Source organism: Notolepis coatsorum (genome assembly GCF_963971535.1).
Source record: "Notolepis coatsorum genome assembly, chromosome: 11".
NCBI classification, from domain to species: Eukaryota; Metazoa; Chordata; class Actinopteri; order Aulopiformes; family Paralepididae; genus Notolepis; species Notolepis coatsorum.
In genome coordinates, this window is record NC_140175.1 from 50000713 (window position 1) to 50021862 (window position 21150).

General features: G+C 43.4%; 1 protein-coding gene across 2 annotated transcripts in view; it reads left to right on the forward strand.

The window, feature by feature from the left end:
* LOC311237549 (BCL2/adenovirus E1B 19 kDa protein-interacting protein 3-like) overlaps positions 1-17829 on the forward strand; it is a 40275-nt gene extending 22446 nt beyond the window's left edge. For both annotated transcript variants that reach the window (XM_084325493.1, XM_084325494.1), the window contains exons 3-6: positions 3741-3819; positions 8044-8144; positions 13497-13646; positions 14839-17829. In XM_084325493.1, the coding sequence (XP_084181619.1) occupies positions 3741-3819; positions 8044-8144; positions 13497-13646; positions 14839-14887 (379 nt within the window). In that variant the 3' untranslated portion in view covers positions 14888-17829. The remainder of the gene's footprint in view (positions 1-3740; positions 3820-8043; positions 8145-13496; positions 13647-14838) is intronic.
* The last annotated feature ends 3321 nt before the right edge of the window (positions 17830-21150 follow it).

Below are 21150 nucleotides of genomic sequence, written 5' to 3' on the forward strand. Positions count from 1 at the left end.
ATATATATATATATATTTTTTTTATTATCTTTTTCCCCCTCCTTTTTTCCGATTTTTCTCCCATCCCACTGTTGGTCGTTATGCCAATTCCCAACCCCCTTCCTGGTTGTTGCGCACCCCCCCCTACTGTTGGTCCGGGAGGCCGGAGACTGTCGCATGTTTTCCTCCGACACATGTGCAGCCAGCCGGCAGCCAGCCTGGCAGCGCAGATTCTCACCGGGAGAGTGTAACGTGTGGAAGGTCACACTACCTTTCTCCAGATCCTACCCTCGCTGTGCAGGCGCCCCAACCGAACTGTAGGGGTCGCTGTCCACAACGCCCAGGACCCACCCACGGCTTCCCTCCCCCTAACTCAGCCAAACGAGTTAGTATAGCGATCAGCCCAAGCCAAGGCAATGCTGACTCTCCGGGAGTCGAGACCGCAGCCTCTTGCATTCGTGACAAGCACAATCTCTGCTACGCCACCTGACCGCCTGCAACCAGATATATATATATTTTTTAAAGATTTCTTTTTGGCGTTTTATCGCTTTATTGCTACTTGGCAGTCCAGTAGAGAGAGACAGAGGAGGAATGGGAGACAGAGTGGGGGGAAGACATTCGGCAAATAACGACGGGTTCGGGAGTCGAACCCGGGTCGGCCGTGTCGCGGCTGAGCGCGCCTATGTGGTTTGCCACTGGGGCGCCCCCTGCAACCAGATATTTAAAGAACTAAAAGACTTAATTCCTTCCACTGCAGGCTGGGAATGAAACAGTACGGATGTATTGTAGTGAAATGGTCCCTGGCTTCGTCCAGGACAGTGTTATTGTTCTGTTTCTGTTCTGTTGTTGTTAGCGGCAGCCTGCTAGTCAGCTGTGTCTGAGTCACCTGACGATGCCTAAGGACTGTTAACATGACAGCTGGCCCAGACTCATTCTGACTCAACCAGATCACTGTTAACATGACAGCTGGCCCAGACCCATTTTGACTCAACCAGATCCAAACTAAAATCCCTGGAAATCTCATTAATAACCATCAATTCAAATGAGATTTTGTCCTATTTAACACTTCCGGCGCCAACAGCAGAGGGCGCTGTGACCCTTTAGTGCCAGTGCTTTATCCAATGGAGGATATGACTTATTTGCGAGTGCTTAGAATATATCTTAAATTATGGCTATGGGTCTAATACACCCGTCGCTTATCAATGAGTTGCTTGCAGTCAACATGTACAAAACGGATTGTTTTTTCATCTGTACATTTCCATTTTATACTGTTTCTTTTTCTTTATCCACTTTTTCTCCTCTTTTCCTATTTTTCTCCCATCCCAATTTTGCGGTGCCAATTCTCCCCTCCCCTGTCTTGAACGTTGCTTGCATATGCCCCCCACTGGCCGGTTGTAGGGAGGATAGAAGCCTTGCATCACATGTCCCCTCCGATACATGTGGAGGCAGCCTGTCACATCTTTTCACCTGCCAGCGCGGACTCTCATTGGCGAGGTGTAACGTGTTGGAGGCTCACACTACCCCCGGCATTTCCTGTCTCTGCTGTGCAGGCGTCCCCCAACCGACCTGTAGGAGTCGCTGTCCACAACGTCCAGATTACCACCCATCGACTTCCACCCGCTAACCCTGCCAATTGAGTTAGTATGATGGCCGGCCCAAGCCAGAGGCAACGCCGACAGCCGGAGTCGAACCCGGTGTTGGATTCTGGCAATCAGCCAATCTCGTCTCATCATGGCTCCTTCGTGACTCTCTCTGTTGTGCGTTGTGTTTATTGCAACCCCTGAGTACATCCATAGTCATAAGAAACGACACTGCAACTTGATCTCTTTCCTTAGATCCTCATGTTTATTCTTATAAACATAGCCTCGTACAAGATGTAAACCAGTTCTGTATTGTCCTTGAAAAGTCTTTGGAAGGAACTAAATTCATTATTCTTTTTTCCCCCTCCTTTTTCCTCCGATTTTCTCCCATCCCAATGTTTAGTCGTTATGCCAATTCCCAATCCCCTTCCTGGTCGCTGCGCACTTACCCCCCACAGTCAGTCTGGGAGAGTGGAGGCTATCACGTGCTTCCTCCGACACACGTCTAGCCAATCAACCGCTTCTTTTCACCTGGCAGCGCGGACTCTCACTGAGAGGGTGTAACGTGTGGAAGGATCACACTACCCCCCCTTAGATCCTATCTGCGCTGAGCAGGCGCCCCGACCGAACTGTAGGAGTCGCTGTTTACAACGACCCGGACCCCCCCCGCCAGCTTTCCCACCCTCTAATACTGCCAATTGTATTAGTGTGAACGGCCAGCCAAGCTGGTGACACGCCGGGAGCTGGATTCGAGCTGGAATCTCCGCTACGCCACCTGACTGCCCCTAAATTCATTATTCTAATGGATTTCTCCTTTCACCCCGCTCGGTGGTCGTCGCGGCCTAGCTGTTATCCAAAGAGCCTTCCCTGTCGTCGTGGCACTTCAGTCCTCCCCTCCACCGGGGGAGGGGGGTCGTTTCAAAGTCTTTGATCAAGCTCTTCTCGTCTGTGCGTTGAATCTGAATCTAACTTCCCCGGAAGGAAACTCACATTATAATATTCTTGCCATAGCAACGACAGTCCCGGCCCCTCTTCTCGTTGCTATGTGACACGCTGTCTTTTGACCCAAATCACTATGGCAGCGGTGATGTTGATATTAACTTACCCCAAACAAACGCTGTGGCTATCAGCTGTTGATGATAACAGCACAGCCTCATCTGTTGGGGTTAGTCAGCTCCTAACACACACTCTCTCTGTTATCCTCCTCCTCTGAGATGACTATGAGTAGATGCTGTCCACCAATATTTTACATTATATACCCACCAATATTTTACATTATATACACATTGAAAAACATAGACATGCTTCACCGGTGTCTCTTGCGTTGGTGACGAGCGCAATGTCCGCTACACCACCCAGCCGCCATTTTATACCGCTTTGAATACGAGTATAGTTTTGGTGATTTCTAGTAATTCCAGAGAAAGACGCGATAATAGCCCTTTAGTGGAATACACAAAACACGTTGTCATTTTTTGGCTGATTTATGAATCGTTTTCAAATAAACGCTAGATTATCGATAGTATATGTGTCCTCATGCACGATACAGAAGCGGGCTGAAAAATCGCTTAACCGTGCCTTGGTCGGAGCCAACGGCACACACACACAGACACGTTGTGATCGCTGTGAAAGAAACATCTGATTAACCCAAGATTGGTAACATAGAGCCCTTACCTCACATCTGATGTCCTGCAAAAAGATTAATCCAATTCCTGATCGCCATTCCAAATATTGATCGCGTTTATTGATCCAACGTTATATATCCAAAACACATAATCCACGCTGCTCAGAGTGTCCCCAGTAAAACCTGGACCGGACTTTTTTTTTGCACAACCCCAGCCAGAGGGATTCCAATGATGTGCATTACCATCCGGGAGATGATAGGCGGCGGTATTTGCCCTTTGCGAGCTCAGACCCATTCCCAATGATAACATCAGGCTAGATGGATGAAAATTGAATGGATATAGTGAATCAAAGAAATATCGATTAAAACCCGAGATTTCTCGGGTTTGGCGCCCAGAGCATGGCAAGTTAACCCGACTTATCTTGGGTTTGGCCTTGAATGGTTTAACGAGCAAGCAGGAATTTCCAGCCTGGTCAAAAGTTCAACAGCAGTCATGATGATTGTATACTAGTCTGTGTGTTTTGTAACAAATTCGTTTGTTTTTTTGGTCCCGCCCACAGCCCTCCTCGGCCCCACAGCCCCCAGGATGATGAACATATCATCTTCGACGTGGACGTGTCCAGTAGGAGAGACAGCCAGGTAACAGCTGAGACTCTACACAGGGACGGCATGAGGCAAAGCTAACGTGATAAACTAACAATATAATGGTGGACGTTCATAAAGCTGCCATGACATAATTTTGGTTCCTCCAGGAATCCACAATAACATCACAGTGACATCATTTAGGTTCCTCCAGGAATCCACAATAACATCACAGTGACATAATTTAGGTTCCTCCAGGAATCCACAATAACATCACAGTGACATCATTTAGGTTCCTCCAGGAATCCACAATAACATTCAGATTCAGACAACTTTATTGATCCCGCGTGGGGCAATTCATATTTGCAGCTTCACCAACAAGCAACAAAGACAAACAAACAACAAAACATCTCAACAACAGCACTGCAAATAAAAAGAGAAGCACTCCATGTGATACACAATCCAGCAGTAAAAGTAAAAGTAAAAACAGACAACCAAGTGCAAAAGGCTACTTAAAATGACTACCGTCTGTGTTTAAAAGTCTGATAGCCGAGGGGACAAAAGATTTGGCGTAGCGGTTGGTCCTACTTGGTGGGACGTCATAACGGCGGCCAGAAGGCAACAGTGAAAACCGCTGAGACAGAGCGTGGAGGGGTTGATTAATGATGCTCGTCCCCTTCTTGACCACCTGGTCCGTCCAGTGAGAACATAGGTCTCTGTTTTACTCCAATTATTTTGGAGCACACTTTCACTATGTACTGTAGGCTGTTCCTATCTTTAATGGACAGGCCACTGAACCAGCAGATAAAAGAAAAAGTTAGGAGGCTTTCAATAAAATAACTATAAAAAGTGCTCAGGATCTTCACACTAACATTAAAAGAGTTCAGCTTTCTCAGCAGGTAGATCCTCTGCTGACCTTTTTTAACAATAGACTCTGTATTTAGGTTGAACTTCAGTTTACAGTCAAACACAGTTCCCAGGTATTTGTACGATTCAACAATCTGGACATCCTCATCGTGAATTACACTAGCTACACTGGCTTGATGATCGGGGTTGTGTCTGAAGTCAATTATCATGTCCTTAGTCTTAGAGACATTGAGGTCCATCACAGTGACATCATTTAGGTTCCTCCAGGAATCCACAATAACATCACAGTGACATCATTTAGGTTCCTTCAGGAATCCACAATAACATCACAGTGACATCATTTAGGTTCCTCCAGGAATCCACAATAACATCACAGTGACATCATTTAGGTTCCTCCAGGAATCCACAATAACATCACAGTGACATCATTTAGTTGGGGATCTAGTCCTCACCATCAATGGCTGCTCCATTCTCCCCTTCTCAGAAGTTCGCAACCTAGGTGTCATTCTGGACTCCACACTCTCATTTGTCCCCCATATAAAATCTGTCATAAAATCAGCCTTTTTTCACCTCAAGAACATCTCAAGACTCCGGCTCTCACTTACAGACTCTGTGGCTGAAACCCTCATCATTATCACCTCCTGCTTGAACTACTGTAATGGAGTCCTATCCGGGGTGACCCACAAAGGCCCGGATAGGCTTCAGTACGTTCATAACTTTGCCGCCAGGGTTCTCACCCGCAACAAACCCTGGCGCGTGTATGCTTTCCGCAACGCAGTTGTGTTTCCGCATTCCCGTTTTGTGCTGTGATTGGCCGAGCGCGCGCATGCGCATGAGCCGCGGTAAGCCTCTCAGCCAGGCAGGAATACTAAACTCCGCTTAACGCAATTTATACAAATGGAAGTATTGATTTCGCCGTAACGAATCATTAAAAAAATATACCGTTAACTGGAATGTGTTGTTTCTTTACACATATGTTGGATTATGTAATTGGTTTGTCATGACAAACCAATAAAAAATCGTGAATTAACCGGTGGCTACAACAACACACAGTAACTACATGCATCATTGTTTACAATGAACGGTGGGGCTAATCGAAAGGACTGGACACGGACGTGTTAAACAGCAATCAATTAATTTAATATAACAGTCCGGTTCTGTGTTTGTTTGTGTCTGTAGATTGTTGGTGAACAACTAACTTTAGGTTAGTTTAACTTGTCCTTGTCCAGTCCTTTCGATTAGCCCCACCGCTCATGACAAACCAATTACATAATCCAACATATGTGTAAAGAAACAACATATTCCAGTTAACGGTATCTTTTTTTAATGATTCGTTACGGCGAAATCAATACTTCCATTTGTATAAATTGCGCTAAGCGGAGTTTAGTATTCCTGCCTGGCTGAGAGGCTTACCGCGGCTCATGTGCATGCGCGCGCTCGGCCAATCAGAGCGCAAAAAAAGGAACGCAGAAACACAACTGCGTTGCGGAAAGCATACACGCAACCCTGGCAGCACATCACCCCCACCCTCATTCACCGCCACTGGCTTCCTGTAAAATATTGTGTCACCTTTAAAATCCTCCTGCTGACATATAATCCCTACACACCACCACCCCTCAATACCTATCCGGCCTTCTCCACACCTACACCCCCTCCCGGAATCGCCACTCCTCTGACACAGGCTTGCTTACCATCCCACAAGCCAGGTTGCGGACGTTCGGGGACAGGGCTTTTAGTGTGGCTGCCCCCCATCCTCTGGAACTCCCTCCCCATGGACAGCCACAATGCAAATTCTGTTGTCCAGTTCAAAAACCTGCTGAAGACTTATCTCTTCACCCAGGCCTATGGTCTCGGATGCTCCCGACTATCCCATTCATTCTGCTTTGTTCTATTTTGTTTTGTTCCTTTTTCTTCTGTTCTGTTTTGTTTTGTTCTGTTTTTCTTCTGTTCTGTTTTGTTCTGTTCTGTTTTGTATTTTGTTTCTTAGTTTATGTCACCATTATCCTCTCCCCTCCCACTTTTATTGTAAAGCGCCTTGGGTATGTGAAAGGCGCTATATAAATTCAAGCCATTATTATTATTTTATCATTTAGGTTCCTCCAGGAGTCCACAATAACATCACAGTGACATAATTTAGGTTCCTCCAGGAATCCACAATAACATCACAGTGACATCATTTAGGTTCCTCCAGGAATCCACAATAACATCACAGTGACATCATTTAGGTTCCTCCAGGAATCCACAATAACATCACAGTGACATCATTTAGGTTCCTCCAGGAATCCACAATAACATCACAGTGACATCATTTAGGTTCCTCCGGGAATCCACAATAACATCACAGTGACATCATTTAGGTTCCTCCAGGAATCCACAATAACATCACAGTGACATCATTTAGGTTCCTCCAGGAGTCCACAGTGACATCACAGTGACACAATTTAGGTATTCCCTGGCCTCCTCTGGTCTGTGTTACCACGGCGATACAAACGCTGTATAAAAGTTAATGAGAGTTTCACTAGAGAAGGAAGCCACATTGTATGTACAGGTGCAGCTCAATAAATTAGAATATCGTGGAAAAGTCAATATATTTAGCTGTATTGATGCAGTAATTTGTGCAAAAGTAGCCCCAACCAAGTACTGAGGGAACATACATGAACATACTTTTCAGAAGGCCGACATTTCTATATACAAAAGAAAAATACATCTATTTTTATTTTTTTATTGGTGATACAGAAGTTTGGGCTTTCATGAGCTGTAAGACATAATCATCTAAATTTAAACAAATGAAGGCTTGAAATATTTCACTTTGTGTAATGAATCTATAATCTACAAGAGTTTCGCTTTTTGAATTGAATTACTGAAATAAAATAACTTTTCCACGATATTCTAATTTATCGAGCTGCACCTGTATTACACATTCAGTGTGTATAACCTCTGCTGCTAATTTGGCCAGGTCTCCCTTGGAATAGAGATTTTGACCCTCAATGGGACTAAATGGGTAAAGTGGTAAAATAAAGGCTAAATAAAAACTAAATAGAAACACCAGTTGGAGGGTTCCGCCCTCTGCATCAGCAGCATTAAAGGAGTGCTGGAGATGAGGAGAGATTTTCTGATTCAGGAACTGAACAAAGCTCACATGGGTATAAAAATGCACACAAACATTCCTGTTATGTCATGTCCGTGTGGTTTTAATTCCAGACTCACAGAATGAAACATACCTCTTACACTTGGTAACCATACTTGCACATGCATGCACGCATAAACATATACACACACACGTCTTGTTTGTCCTGAATTATATCATTATGATGAGCGAGCATGCTTAGCTGTCCCTAGGCTGAGGGTGTTACATAGTAATACTGAGACGTGTGTGTGTTCGTGTTCGTGTTCGTGTTCGTGTTCGTGTTCCAGTCGGAGGAAGACTTGGATAAGGACAGAGACATGGACATTCTGATGAAGGATGCAGAATGGGTGGCCGACTGGTCCAGCAGGCCGGAGAACATTCCCCCCAAGTAAGACTAGATACATAACAGACACATACAGTATATACTGACAGCATCCCTCAAGTAAGACTAGACGCATAACAGATACATATATACAAAGAGCATCCCTCAAGTAAGACTAGATACATAACAGACACATATATACAGAGAACACCCCCCCAAGTAAGACTAGATACATAACAGACACATATATACAGAGAACACCCCCCCAAGTAAGACTAGATACATAACAGACGCATATATACAGAGAACACCCCCCAAGTAAGACTAGATACATAACAGACACATATATACAGAGAACAACCCCCAAGTAAGACTAGATACATAACAGACTTATTCTAGACACATATATACAGAGAACACCCCCCAAGTAAGACTAGATACATAACAAGACACATATATACAGAGAACAACCCCCAAGTAAGACTAGATACATAACAGACACATATATACAGAGAACACCCCCCAAGTAAGACTAGATACATAACAGACTTATTCCAGACACATATATACAGAGAACACCCCCCAAGTAAGACTAGATACAAGCAATGGTATTTGTTAATAGGTTGTACAGAACAGCCTATGCATGCTGTATCATTATTTCAAAATCCACTTCCTGAATTGGTTGAATTGTAAGTAATGCAACGCCTGCTGCTAGCCACTTTGGCAGCCATGCTTTGGAAGTTGTACAAATCTAATTGACAGGTAAAATCATCAATGTGGTAAATTCATCAATGTGGTAAAATCATCAAGGTGGTGAAATCATCATGGTGGTGAAATCATCAAGGTGGGAAATTATTGGACCTCATTCACCAACATTGTCTTAAGTTTCCTCTTATGACAACCTCGTTGGAAGTTCGTAAGAGAAACTACGACAGTTACCCCCGGATTCATCAACACATGACGTCACGTCACTTATTTTTCAAACTAGAAGCACGTTCTCGTACACCTGAATTTGCATACAGACACACCCCGCCAGCTCCTTATAAAGCCAGCCAACAGAGCCGTGTGCAAATGGAATCCTAAAAATTATGAGACTCACAGGCGCATCTGGAGGCAAACGCAGAGCGAATTTCAGCAGTGTGGAGTTGGAGGTACTCCTGCTGGGAGTGGAAAAGTATTAAATATTATTCAGTAGTGTTAGCATGGGGTACAGGGCTACGCATAAAAAAGAGGCATGGGACTTGTTAACGGGGGAGGTTAACGCAGTGTCCAGAGAGGGGCGCACAGTGGCCAAAGAATAAAAAAAATGGGTAGACCTAAAAAATAAGTCCAAGAAGAGGATTGCGAAGCACAGGAGAGGCATGCTGGTCACTGGAGGAGGAACAACGGGCCCGGGCTGTCCGAGGTGCCCAGCGTATCATGGGCACCATGGTGGTCACATGTGTGCCAGGTGCTGAGGACATGGAGACAGGCCTGGTGCACCGTCTCCTGTTCTCAGCAGCTGCGGTCCCAACACCCAGCATGTCTCACCTGTTGGTTGCGGATACTGAAACGGACGGTAAGTGTCTCTCCCACAATGTACAGATGCATCTCAATAAATTAAGGATAAATATGGAGGAAATATATTGGTTGCCTCCATGCCACGCCGCATTGATTCATGCAAAAGGAGCCCCGACCAAGTATTGAGTGCATATACATTTCAGTAGGCCGACATTTCTCTATATAGGCCCGTATATGCTGTATATCTTTTTTTAATTGGTCTTGTAATATTCTAACTTTCTCAGATACAGAACTTTGGGGTTTCATTAGCTGTAAGCCATAATCATCTCAATTAAAAGAAATAAAGGCTTGAAATATTTCACTCTGTGTAATCATTTTCACTTTTTGAATAGAATTACTGAAATAAATGACCATTTCCTCGATATTCTAATATATATATATTCCTGTGTTGATCTTGAGTCCAAGCTGGTCACTGTTAGTCTGTAACCTGTCTTCTGTTGCATGTGTGTGTGTGTGTGGTTTTCAGAGACTAGTGCAAGGTTGTCTGTGAAATCCAGGTCCTCGAGCTGGGTAAACAAGATCCACTGGATTCCTGTCCATTGATTTTCAGTTCTTCTTCTCATGATCCAGTCAATGGCAATGAGGAAAATCAAAGGAGAAAGAAGACAACCCTGCCGCACCCCTGTTGTGATGGCAAAGGTGTCTTACAGTTTTCCCTTGCAGATCACCCATCTTGAAATCCTGGTACATGTTCTTTATTAGGTTGGTGATCTTAGAGGGTAGGCCATAGTGACCTAGGAGTTTCCAAAGCACTTCCCTATCTAGGCTGTCAAAGGCTTTTTCAAAGTCTACAAAATTCATGTACAGGGAGTTTTGCCACTCAACACACTGCTCGATGATAATTCTTAAAGTAGCAATATGGTCTATGCATGACTTATCCTTCCTAAAACCTGCTTGCTCTTTCCTCAACTGACCATCTAAGGCTGCTTGTATCCTATCTAGGATAATCCTACAAATAACTTTGCTAGGGACTAGTAGTTTCATTCACTGAGGTTTCCTCTTTTAGGAATGGTGACCATTAAGCCCATTTTCCATTCTATTGGGATGACCTCTGTATCCAAGATCTTGTTGAGGAGGTGGTATAGAACCTCTGTGGTCTCTTTGGGATCAGCTTTAAGAATATCAAGGGGGGGAATATCCTCCCACAGTTGACCTTCAAGGTTTCTGATGGTACACTGCTGATCTCTGGTGTTATTTCTGGGGGAGGTCTATTTAGGAGTTCCTGGAAGTGTTCCCTCCAGCGGTCCAGCTGCTGGGCTTCCTGTGTGATGAGTTGTCCCTGTTTATTCTTCACTGGTCGGCTAATGGTTCTGTTCTTCCCCACTAGTTGTCTTGTGATTCTGTAAAGATCTTTCATGTTTCTCTGTCCGGCTGCTACTTCTGCCTCACATGCTAGGTTACATATCTTCTCTTGTCCCTTCACATCTTCTTCTTCACTACCCTGCTCTTTTGTTTGTATTCTTGCCTCCATTCTTCTTTCTTTGTCATATCTGGTTCCCTATTGCACTTGTCTTTAAGGTTCTTCCTTTCCTCTGTCTTGCCAGGTGTCATCTGCAATCCAGTCTTTTCTTTCACCTTTCCTATAGCCCAAAACCTGTTCAAAAAGTGTCAATGAGGGCCTTCTTGCAGCTTCCCCACTGTTCCTCAACATCTCCTCTTTCTGTTAGTACTTGAAATCTGTTTTTAAGTGTAAGCCCCGCTTCCTGCCTAACCTGGCGACCCCTTAGTTTTCTGATGTTGAATTTTCTCTGTTCCCTTTTCCTTACAGCTAGTTTGAGTCTAAACTCTCCTATCAGCAGGTGATGGTCAATGTCTGCTCCCCTCTTTACCCTAACATCTAAGAGTAGTTTTCTCCATTTTCTTGTTAATACTGCTATATGGTCGATCTGGTTCTCTGTGTTTTGATCGGGAGAGATCCACGTAGCTTTGTGTGTGAGCTTGTGTGGGAATAAAGTCCCTCCGATGATTAGTTCATTAAAAGTGCAGAAGTCTGCAAGGAGGGTTTCATTCTGGTTCATTTCTCCGAGACCTTCTGTTCCCATGGTGTTCTTCCAGTGCCTGTTGTCCCTTCCAACCTTGGCATTCATATCTCCCATGATTATCTGGATGTCTCTCCTTGGGGTCTTCTGTACCTTTGCTTGCAGTTGTTGGTAAAACGTCTCCTTTTCTTCAGTTTCAGCCGAGTTTGTCGGTGCATAGCACTGAATGATGGTGATGTTTTGACCCTTGGATAAAACCCTGGCAGTGATTATCCTTTCAGAAACTGGTTCCCAATCAAGGAGGCTTCTTGCAGCATCTTTAGAGAGAATTGGGCCCACACCTTGCATATGTGGATCCTCTTCGTTCTCCCTCCCTGAATACAGAAACCTCTCTCCTGTGGCTGTAGTAACTTCCCCAAAGGTGTTCCATCTACATTCACTGAATGAATGAATGAAATAACTCTCATTACACTCATCTCATACATCTCATCTCCTTTGCTAGTTGTGCTAGGTAGGGTGGCATGCTCGATTCAGGTGGGATTGCTTTGTTCTGGTTTCGGATTCTGTAATCATTTATTACGGCTGGATGGGTGATTGGCCCAAGCAGTCGGTGGAGTTGGTCTGTTAGTCCCCTTCCCATGCTTGAGTCTTCCAGGCAAAGGATTACAGCCCCACGCCACATGGGGCCAGACATTTCTTAGCAATGGGTTGAGTACAAGCCGTCCCGGCACGTCAAGCCCGGCCACTGTATGATGAAGGCACGAATGCCGACACCACCCGCAGCACGGGACAAAATAATTGCACGATTGGTCACTGTTAATTGGATAGCATGGTTAAATTGACATGATTGCTGTTCAAGTCCACCTGCAAAGTCAAGGTTTTATTTACCGGGTAAGATGAGCAGTGGAATGTTTATCCACTGGCTCTTACAATGTATACAATAAGCAATGTCCAAAAATAAAAATAAACCCAACAATAAATTACAAAATGTATCTGATTTATTTAGTTATTTATTTACCATCATTTGCAGTGTTTGTGTAGTGCTATTATTTTTTTCCGGACATCACGATGCGTCGTTGAGGCATGACTGTAAATATAAAACGTTATTTTTTATCATACAAATATTGTCGTATTTATTATTATTATGATAATTTCATTCCAAGGATGTCTGTAGAGTGAACGCAATCACCATGATTCCTCCCAAATAAAACCCTTAAGAGCACGGCGCACACCAGTCTGTCCGACTTACGACTGCTCTTCAGTGCTCCTAAATCCTGCTCTTAGCTAAGAGCGAATCCCAGAGAAGGGACCGTTCGTGAATCCCAAAATCGGCCCGAAAAGGTCTTAAGTGGAGCTATGACTCAAAAAAATCTAAACTTTTGCCTTAAGTCTGCGTAAGTGGCAAGTAGAACTGACAGATTTACCAGCCGCAGACAGAATAATCCAGAATAAAGGCCTTTCATGGAATGTTTAGAATCCCCATTTGTCCTCCATGTTGGAATAAACAACGGTTGCTACAGTATGTGTTTATGTGAAAAATACATAAACAAAAATGTCATTTATTGATTTATGACTGGATCTTAAACAAGTCACAGTGGAACAGTAATGTAATGTTTTCCCAATGTTTTACCTGCTCAACAACTACACAGAAATATATTTTTCTAATAAAACTATTTTTGAAAGTAGTTACCAATGGATACAGACAGCCATGTTGGAAGAAATAGAACTACCAAAAACCTACCATGATGTTTGGTTGGTGCCTGGTGCTATTGAACATTTGCCTGGTGGTGGTTGTTAATTAAAGCCCTGGTAACCACTGTGTGTGTTTATCCCAAAGAGTTGTATAGTATAAATAATGAATAATTATCCATCTCCGTAGAGAGTTCCACTTCCGTCACCCTCGGCGTTCAGTGACTCTCAGCATGAGGAAGACTGGAGCGATGAAGAAAGGAGGGATCTTCTCTGCTGAGTTCCTCAAAGTCTTTATCCCCTCGCTGCTACTATCACACATCCTGGCCCTGGGACTGGGGTAAGAAAGAAGAACCAACCAACCAATACCCTAATCCTTACTACTACACCTAACTGTAATCTGCCTTGGGACTGGGGTAATTGGGACTGACCAATACCCTAATCCTTACTACTAGGCTGTTAGATTTAGTTGACTTTTAATTAATGTTATCTGTATTCCTTCAGGATAGGACTCTGTGTTGTGTTGTTGAAGTAAAGTCACTCAAATGAAATCTCCCCTTGCTATAATATATGACACAGGCTCCTGGTATTCTCTTTATAACACAGGTTTATTAGCATAAACAGCTAAATAGTTACAATTATGTCGCTCTCAGGTCCTCTCTGTGTGAGCTAAATACTGACGAATGAGACCAAAAAAGCCTAGATTTGTTCGCCCTGCAAGAGATGCCAGCTTGATACCTATCTAGTCTAGCTAACACTTGACACTTTATATATCGGGTCAGAAAAAATAATACTGTTCTTTCATATTAAAACTCTCTCTGCTTAAGGTCCAACTGAACGTAGACCCATATCATTGTCTTAATGGTTGTATATTCTAAGAAACACTACCCAAATCATACTAACCGTAACCCAGCCTGGGACTGGGGTGAGAACCAATACCATAATCCTGACTACTACACCTAAGTAATAACCATAACCCTCCCTGGGACAAGACCCTAATCCTTAGAAGCCATACCATGATTGGAGACGCACTTGAGACTTTATTATCCTTTATTTAACCAGGGTAATCACATTGATATTTAACCAGGGTAATCACATTGATTTTTCAAGTGGGCCCTGGCCAAGAAGGCAGCATACAGAAAATGTTCACATATAGAACAACATTAAAACAAACACGAATAAAAACAAGATGGTGAGAGCACAAAAATACAAATACATGATCACTCCATGGCAAGAAGGTGTCCAATCTTTCTTTTAAATGAGAAAGAAATCAATTCCAATGAGTGACTATAGCTTCAAATCAAAAGGCCACACGAGAAAACACAAAACATATGTGTAGATGTCCTATGTCCTTCATCGGGGGCAACTATTTATGACCCACTATAGCATGAGGACATAATGTGCTCCAATGAGCACCCATTCTAGTTTTATATAATGTTAGGCCTGCTCGGACACCCTTTCCCCCACTGTTTTTTGTGGCTTCTAACTAGTACACACTTTTGCTCCTCCCTCTGTGTTTATCTACCTATCAGTGTCTACATCGGCAAGAGGTTGTCCACGCCCCCTGTCAGCTCCTTCTGAAGCAGCCTGAAGAAGTGCCTGAGTAGCGGCCATGATTTGTTGGGGAACGTTTTGCTGTTGCAAGAAAAATTATCATCTTTGCTACAACTTTCCCCCTTTCTCCTCCTCTTCTTTGCTTCTTTCCTCTCCTGTCTTCCTCTCCACTTTCTTATCCTCTCCTCTCTGGCCTGAGATTTGACTTGTTCTCAGGATAAATGTACTGCCTTGACCCCCCCCCCCCACTCCTCTCTCTTACCCCTATCTCCCTCACTCATTTGTAATAAGCGTTTTAATGAGCGAATTAAGGTCATACTCTGCTCTCTCCAGTTATTGGGTATACTTGTTTATAGTGGATGGGGTTTTCTGGGTGGGAGGGGAGGTGGCCACTGAATTAAAGCCAAACCAAGCTCTTGTACTCCACGCTGGCCTCGCTCCCCGGGACAGTCTGGCGTCAGTCTAGGAAACAGAAAAAAGGCCAGATTGTACCACCTGATCTAGTCTGGCCCTGTGAGCATGCCTTTGAAACGAGTCATTTTGTTGATTATTACTATAAAATACAATGACTCTAGATTTTTTTGTTGTTGACACAAATGGTGGTTTATGGAGAAGATATAAGCTTGAGTGTTTGAATGAAGTTGCCATAGTAACCATCCCAAATCGCTCTCCTCAAATCTATTCAGTTTTTAATCTAGGCTATATGAACATTTACGACGTGACGATAACTGGAAAAGCAGTGTATAGATCTGTGTTGAGCAGACAGGCTCAGTTCATCCTAACACAGTGTTATAGGCGGATAGCAAAGTAAGATTTTCATTGTACGGCAAACTGTCTGTTTAACTGTGCACATGACAATAAACAATCTTAAGTAGTGGTTGGGTGCCTGGTTGCAGCGATGTGGGGGAACAGGAAGCTTGTGTCATCTGTCCATCTTTGTGTCGATGATGTAATTTCCTGTGTAAAGTCAAAACCTCCTGGGTTGTGTGCAACATATCGTAGAGCTAGATTAGACCCCTTGTCTGCCTCGACAGCTGTCCTGACTGGTCAGTTCATCTCGTACTAACACATACTAACACACTTGTTATCAAGCCGTGGTCTAGTGATGGTGGAGGAGGTGGTGTGTTCACTCTTCCTTACATATACCTTCAACCCCACTCCTGTTATTAGTCTCTGGTCTAAACAAGTTGAGAGGCTTCACCACACTGTGGTTGGAGGGAACAAAAGATCCTGTTAATATCAAATATTATCTCTAAATAATTGTTTGTTTGTTTTAGCCTGCTTGGGAGTCCCAGATGGGTGGGGTTAGTGCCTCAGCACAATACAATGTGCACCAAGAAAGTTTAGACATCTGAAACTTAATTTAGTATATGTCAATAATCAATGTGATTGACAACTTGCCTGAAACTGTCTGAATTGTCCCAATGCAGTAAGTCCCACCCATCTGCTGCGTTGAGCAGGTTTCAAGAAACGCTACTAATGATTTACAGATTCTGTGACCCTAGACTGGTTGGTGTTGGTCCCTACTAGTCAAGTCTGGTTCATAAAGGCATTGCTTCCCTTTTGGGTCCTGTCACAACATGCCGGCTTGAAGATGATGAAGGGTATGGGTGGGGGGGTTGACTTAGCTGCCATTCCAAGGCTCTACTGTCTCGCTCTCAATTCAGGAAGGGAATTTTGTTCAACCTTTTTTATATTGAAAAACCTTTGACATGAGTCTTTTATCCAACCTATGGTGGAATAATTACCCTGTCATCAGCAAATAAACTGACATTTCTTTGGACCCCATGTCTGTTTTGGCTAGCATGCTGACTGAGGTCCAGTACTTTTGCAGCATGACTGAGTGCTCAGATCAGATGTAGGCGTGTCCGCAGTAGAGACGGTTAGTTTGATGTTCACATTATAGACCTGGCTGGATCCAGCTCTGGGAATCGTTTCCTTTTCCTTTTCAGTCACACAGCTGCTTGAATAACCTTCCATAGATGTGACGTCTCAGGCTAATCCACCAGTTAACCACACCACATTTTTTACTTTGAACCTTGGCTTGGATATGGAGGTAATACAAGACTTTTAACTTAATTTTGTTAGTCATTGAAAACAATTCCCTCAAGAGAGACCTTCAAGTAAAGGAGACTGTATGGAGCTGGGTCCAAGGCAGGTCAACTCTTCTTCACTAGTTTCCTGTACTGCCAACAGGAAGTGGGGACCAGTTTGGTCCAGTAAACCATGTGCCCCACTGTCCCACCCCACCCCTCACTGTGGCTTCTCTGGTCCTGTCTCCCATACAGTCAGACAGACCCGGGTCACATAGGATTCACAGATAATTCTACAGTAACCTTATTTTAAGGTTTATTTTAACCTACTTGGAGTGCCAGATGGGTGGCGTTTGTGACATACTGTAGGACAGTACAGTTGTTGGCAGAAAGTTGAGTTTATTTGAAAAGCAAGATGGAATATTTATCTGTGATTGACAACTTAAGCTGACACTATATTCCTGATGCACAAAGCCCCACCCTTCTGGTCCTCCAAGCAGGTTAAAACAAACCCAAAGAGGTATTTGTAAATACCATCCGAAGCAGGTCAGAGATACTGCATGCATCATTTTGTGCCACACATGTTGTTTGTAACATGGAACTTTTTGAAAGATGTTTTTTGGGATTGTACTTTTTTGGTTGGTTTGTTTTGTGTTTGTCAGTTTATTTTTGTGACATTGGAGATGGATTGTGAATGCACAAAGCAGAAGTTTAAGTTGAAACAGAGTGGGATCCTAACTTTGAAGATGATGTTTTGGAGTTGTAGTAGGATACTGGAGGGCAGGGCCCCACGTGAACAGCAGAGGGAGGAAGTTTCCCTCTTGACTGCTTCGACAAAAGATTTATTGTAAAAATGTATTTGCTTTGATTTATTTTTTTCCCCCTATTAATAGGAAAATTGTTAAACATTTTGTCATTAAAGATTTCCTTAATCAAGTGTGTATTATTCTTTTTCTCTTAATTATACAGTACAGTATGTGTGGTTTATAGATTCAACCACAATGACATTGCAAACAACTGCCCAGTGTTGTATCGCACTATTTAAAAAAATTGCTAACTTTAAAGCAACAATGTGTATTTTTCTGGAGTGTGTACAGAACAGATTGTGACCACCAGGGCTAGGAATCATATTAGACAAGAACCTAAAAGTTGATAAACAGGTACATTATGTATGTAAGAAGGTCAAGCCTAATTTACACTGTTTTCGTTTTATTAGAAGGGATCTGTCAACTAAAGCTGCTCAACTTTATATGCACGCTATGATTCTTTCCCACTTGTCTTACTGTATCACATCATGGTCACAAACCTCACAAACCATACTAAAACCCATAACTAAACCAATGCGATGGCATCACTGCAGTGTTTTGAGTAAGCACAATGGGCCTCATTCAACAATACTCTCTTATTATTTTTCTTACCTGTCTCTTAAGAGAACAATAAGAAAAGCCACCGCCACATTCATCAAGCCGTTCTTAACGTCCAAATCTGTGCTTATCCAGGTGTCTTGCATGACGAATCCCACTCAGGGGGCTTTCACACTAGCCATTCGGGGTTGAATCAGAGTACGATCGCACCATTCTTAAACTGAAATGCTCGTTCGCGCTTAATTCATTTGCATACAGACACGCCCGCCATCTCCTTATAAGGCGAATGAGACATGTGTAAAACAGCCGTGGTTCGGCATCTGATCCGTTCAACAGGAAGTGTTTTGCGACTGATCTCAAAATGACACACGCACACAAGTCTCATGACTCGCGACTCAGTGTGTGTGTTCCTGTGGGTCGCTCATCGCATGTGTGTGTGTTAATCTGATGACAAATAAAGACTTACTTATACGTACATACTGTATAGTGTGAAATAAATCGTTCCAGCAAAGTACGCTTTGTCAATACTGAACGACTGCATGCTTGTCAAGTACCAATCGAGCAGTATACTGATATGTATATGCCGCTGATCCTATGCTCGCTCCTTTCAGAGAGAGATGACTGGTGACAGATCCGGTATTTCCAAACCTATAGGTTCATACCGGATCTGTCACCTGTCATCTCTCTCTGAAAGGTCCCTGTGGCTAAAACCCAGAGTGCGTTCAGAACTTGTATGTGGAGCAGAGAAGAGAAGAGAGGAGAGGTTGTAAATATGCGTTATATGTGTACGGCCTGGGCAGCCAGCATCTAACTGTTCTAACAGCAATATATAATCCATTTCAGAAGCAGGACGCACGCAATACGTTTTTTTTTTTTATCCACTTTTTCTCCCATTTTCTATATTTTCTCCCATCCCAATTTCGTATCATCCAATCCAACCCTCCCCTGTCACGAACACTGTTTCTTGCCTCCCACAAGCCGGCTGCAATGTGGACTAAGTCATACATAGCACAAGTCCCCTCCGGTACTTGAGGTAACAGCAGTCTCATCTTTTCACCTGCGCAGCTCGATCTCTCAGTGGCGAGGAGTAACGCGTGGGAGGCTCACGCTGCCCCCGACACTTCCTGATTCTACTGCGCAGGCGCACCAACCGACCTGTAGGAGTCGCTGTCCACAACGCCCGATCCCCACCCATCAGTTTCCCACCCCCTAATACGGCCAATGTGTATTAGTATGAACGACCAGCTAAACTGAAAGCAATGTGGAGCGCTGGGCTCGAACAGGCGAGCCCAGCGTCTCCGCATTCGTGGCGAGCGCCTTGCCCACTACGCCACGTAGCCGCCCGACGCACGCAATAAGTTATAATTATTATTGAAAAGTTCTGGGTTTATAAAGTTGTATTTGGGGGCAATTGACCAATGGTTTGCTTTTAACCCATGAACTCCTTCCTCTCTCACCTTTTTATATATTTTTTTATTTGATCTACTAAAACTATTGTATTATATTGTTTGTTTTGTAAAGTGTCTTTGAGCATTAGGAAAAGCGCTATATAAATCTGATGTATTATTATTATGAATGGTAGGCTTTTTTAAATGTTTCTCATCTGGGTAAGAGTGCTCTCGGCCACTCTTAGAATTTGGTCTTGCCTGAGAGAAAAGCAACAATAAGAAAACATTGCTGAGGGGCGCCCCAGTGGCGAACCACATAAGGCGCTGAGTCGCGGCACGGCCGACCCGGGTTCGATTCCCGGACCTGTCGTTATTTGCCGAATGTCTTCCCTCCACTCTGTCTCCCGTTCCTCCTCTCTCTCTCTCTCTACTGGACTGCCCAGTAGTATAAAAGCGATAAACGCTAAAAAATATATCTTAAAAAACAAAAAACATGGTATCCCATGGTAAGAACAAAATAAGAGGAAATGCTAGTTAAGAACTAAATCTGTTCTTATATGGCTTCATGAATGAGGCCCAATCTTTTCACGTTTGACAATTTTGTAATTTTCTGTAATATTAGACTTGTTTTTAAATGTTTGCACAATCATGTATCATCATTATTTTCTGGACTGGTGGTTAGACGTTGGAGCTCTAGCAGAGCAAAAACACGAGCTTCCAATAATAGTGACTGTACTGTTCCCATGTGCAAGAGTTCGTTTGGACAGTCTGCCTTCTCTGTTAACTGGGCAAACTTATGGAACTCTGCCTATTGGCTTAAAACTGGAGTCCAATGCCAACGTCTTCAGCAGAGGACTCAAGGTATGGCTGAAATCAAAGCAGCAGTGCTCACATATGTAGATGCGGACTGGTTTTGTTATTTTGATCATGGACTCTTGTTCTGGTAACTATTTGTTCTGATTTGTGATTTGAATTCTGTATTATACTGTTAATTTTATTCTATCTTTTAGAAAAGGACTAGTGTTGAAAACTAGCACTTGTGCTATAAACACGCAAAACGACACATCTGGTCTGTCCACTGTGACTGGTCCAATGTAGCTGTGGTGTCCATTTTAAATAAAGGTTTTCATTCATTCATTCAACACACCACTCACTTGTGCCAGTCCAGCCTCTAATGATCTGGTGCGACCAGCTTGGTCAGCCTTCTCCTGATTTCAGACATGCTTTGAACAAACGAGACGCAACATGGTTTCTTCGCATACAGAACTCTGAAACAATGGACAACTTAATACACATCCACCTTGACCACCAAGAAACCAAGAATTTGATATACAGAAAGTCTGCATGCAAACAAAGAATCCACAATTACACATTGTCGCTTTAAATACCTGTCCTTGGAGCAGATTGGTATACATATAAATAGGGGGTTATATGTCCTTGCTCAGGGGCACTTGGGCAGTATTGGCACAGTCAGTGCTGTGGATGACACTGCTGAGAGTAGGTAA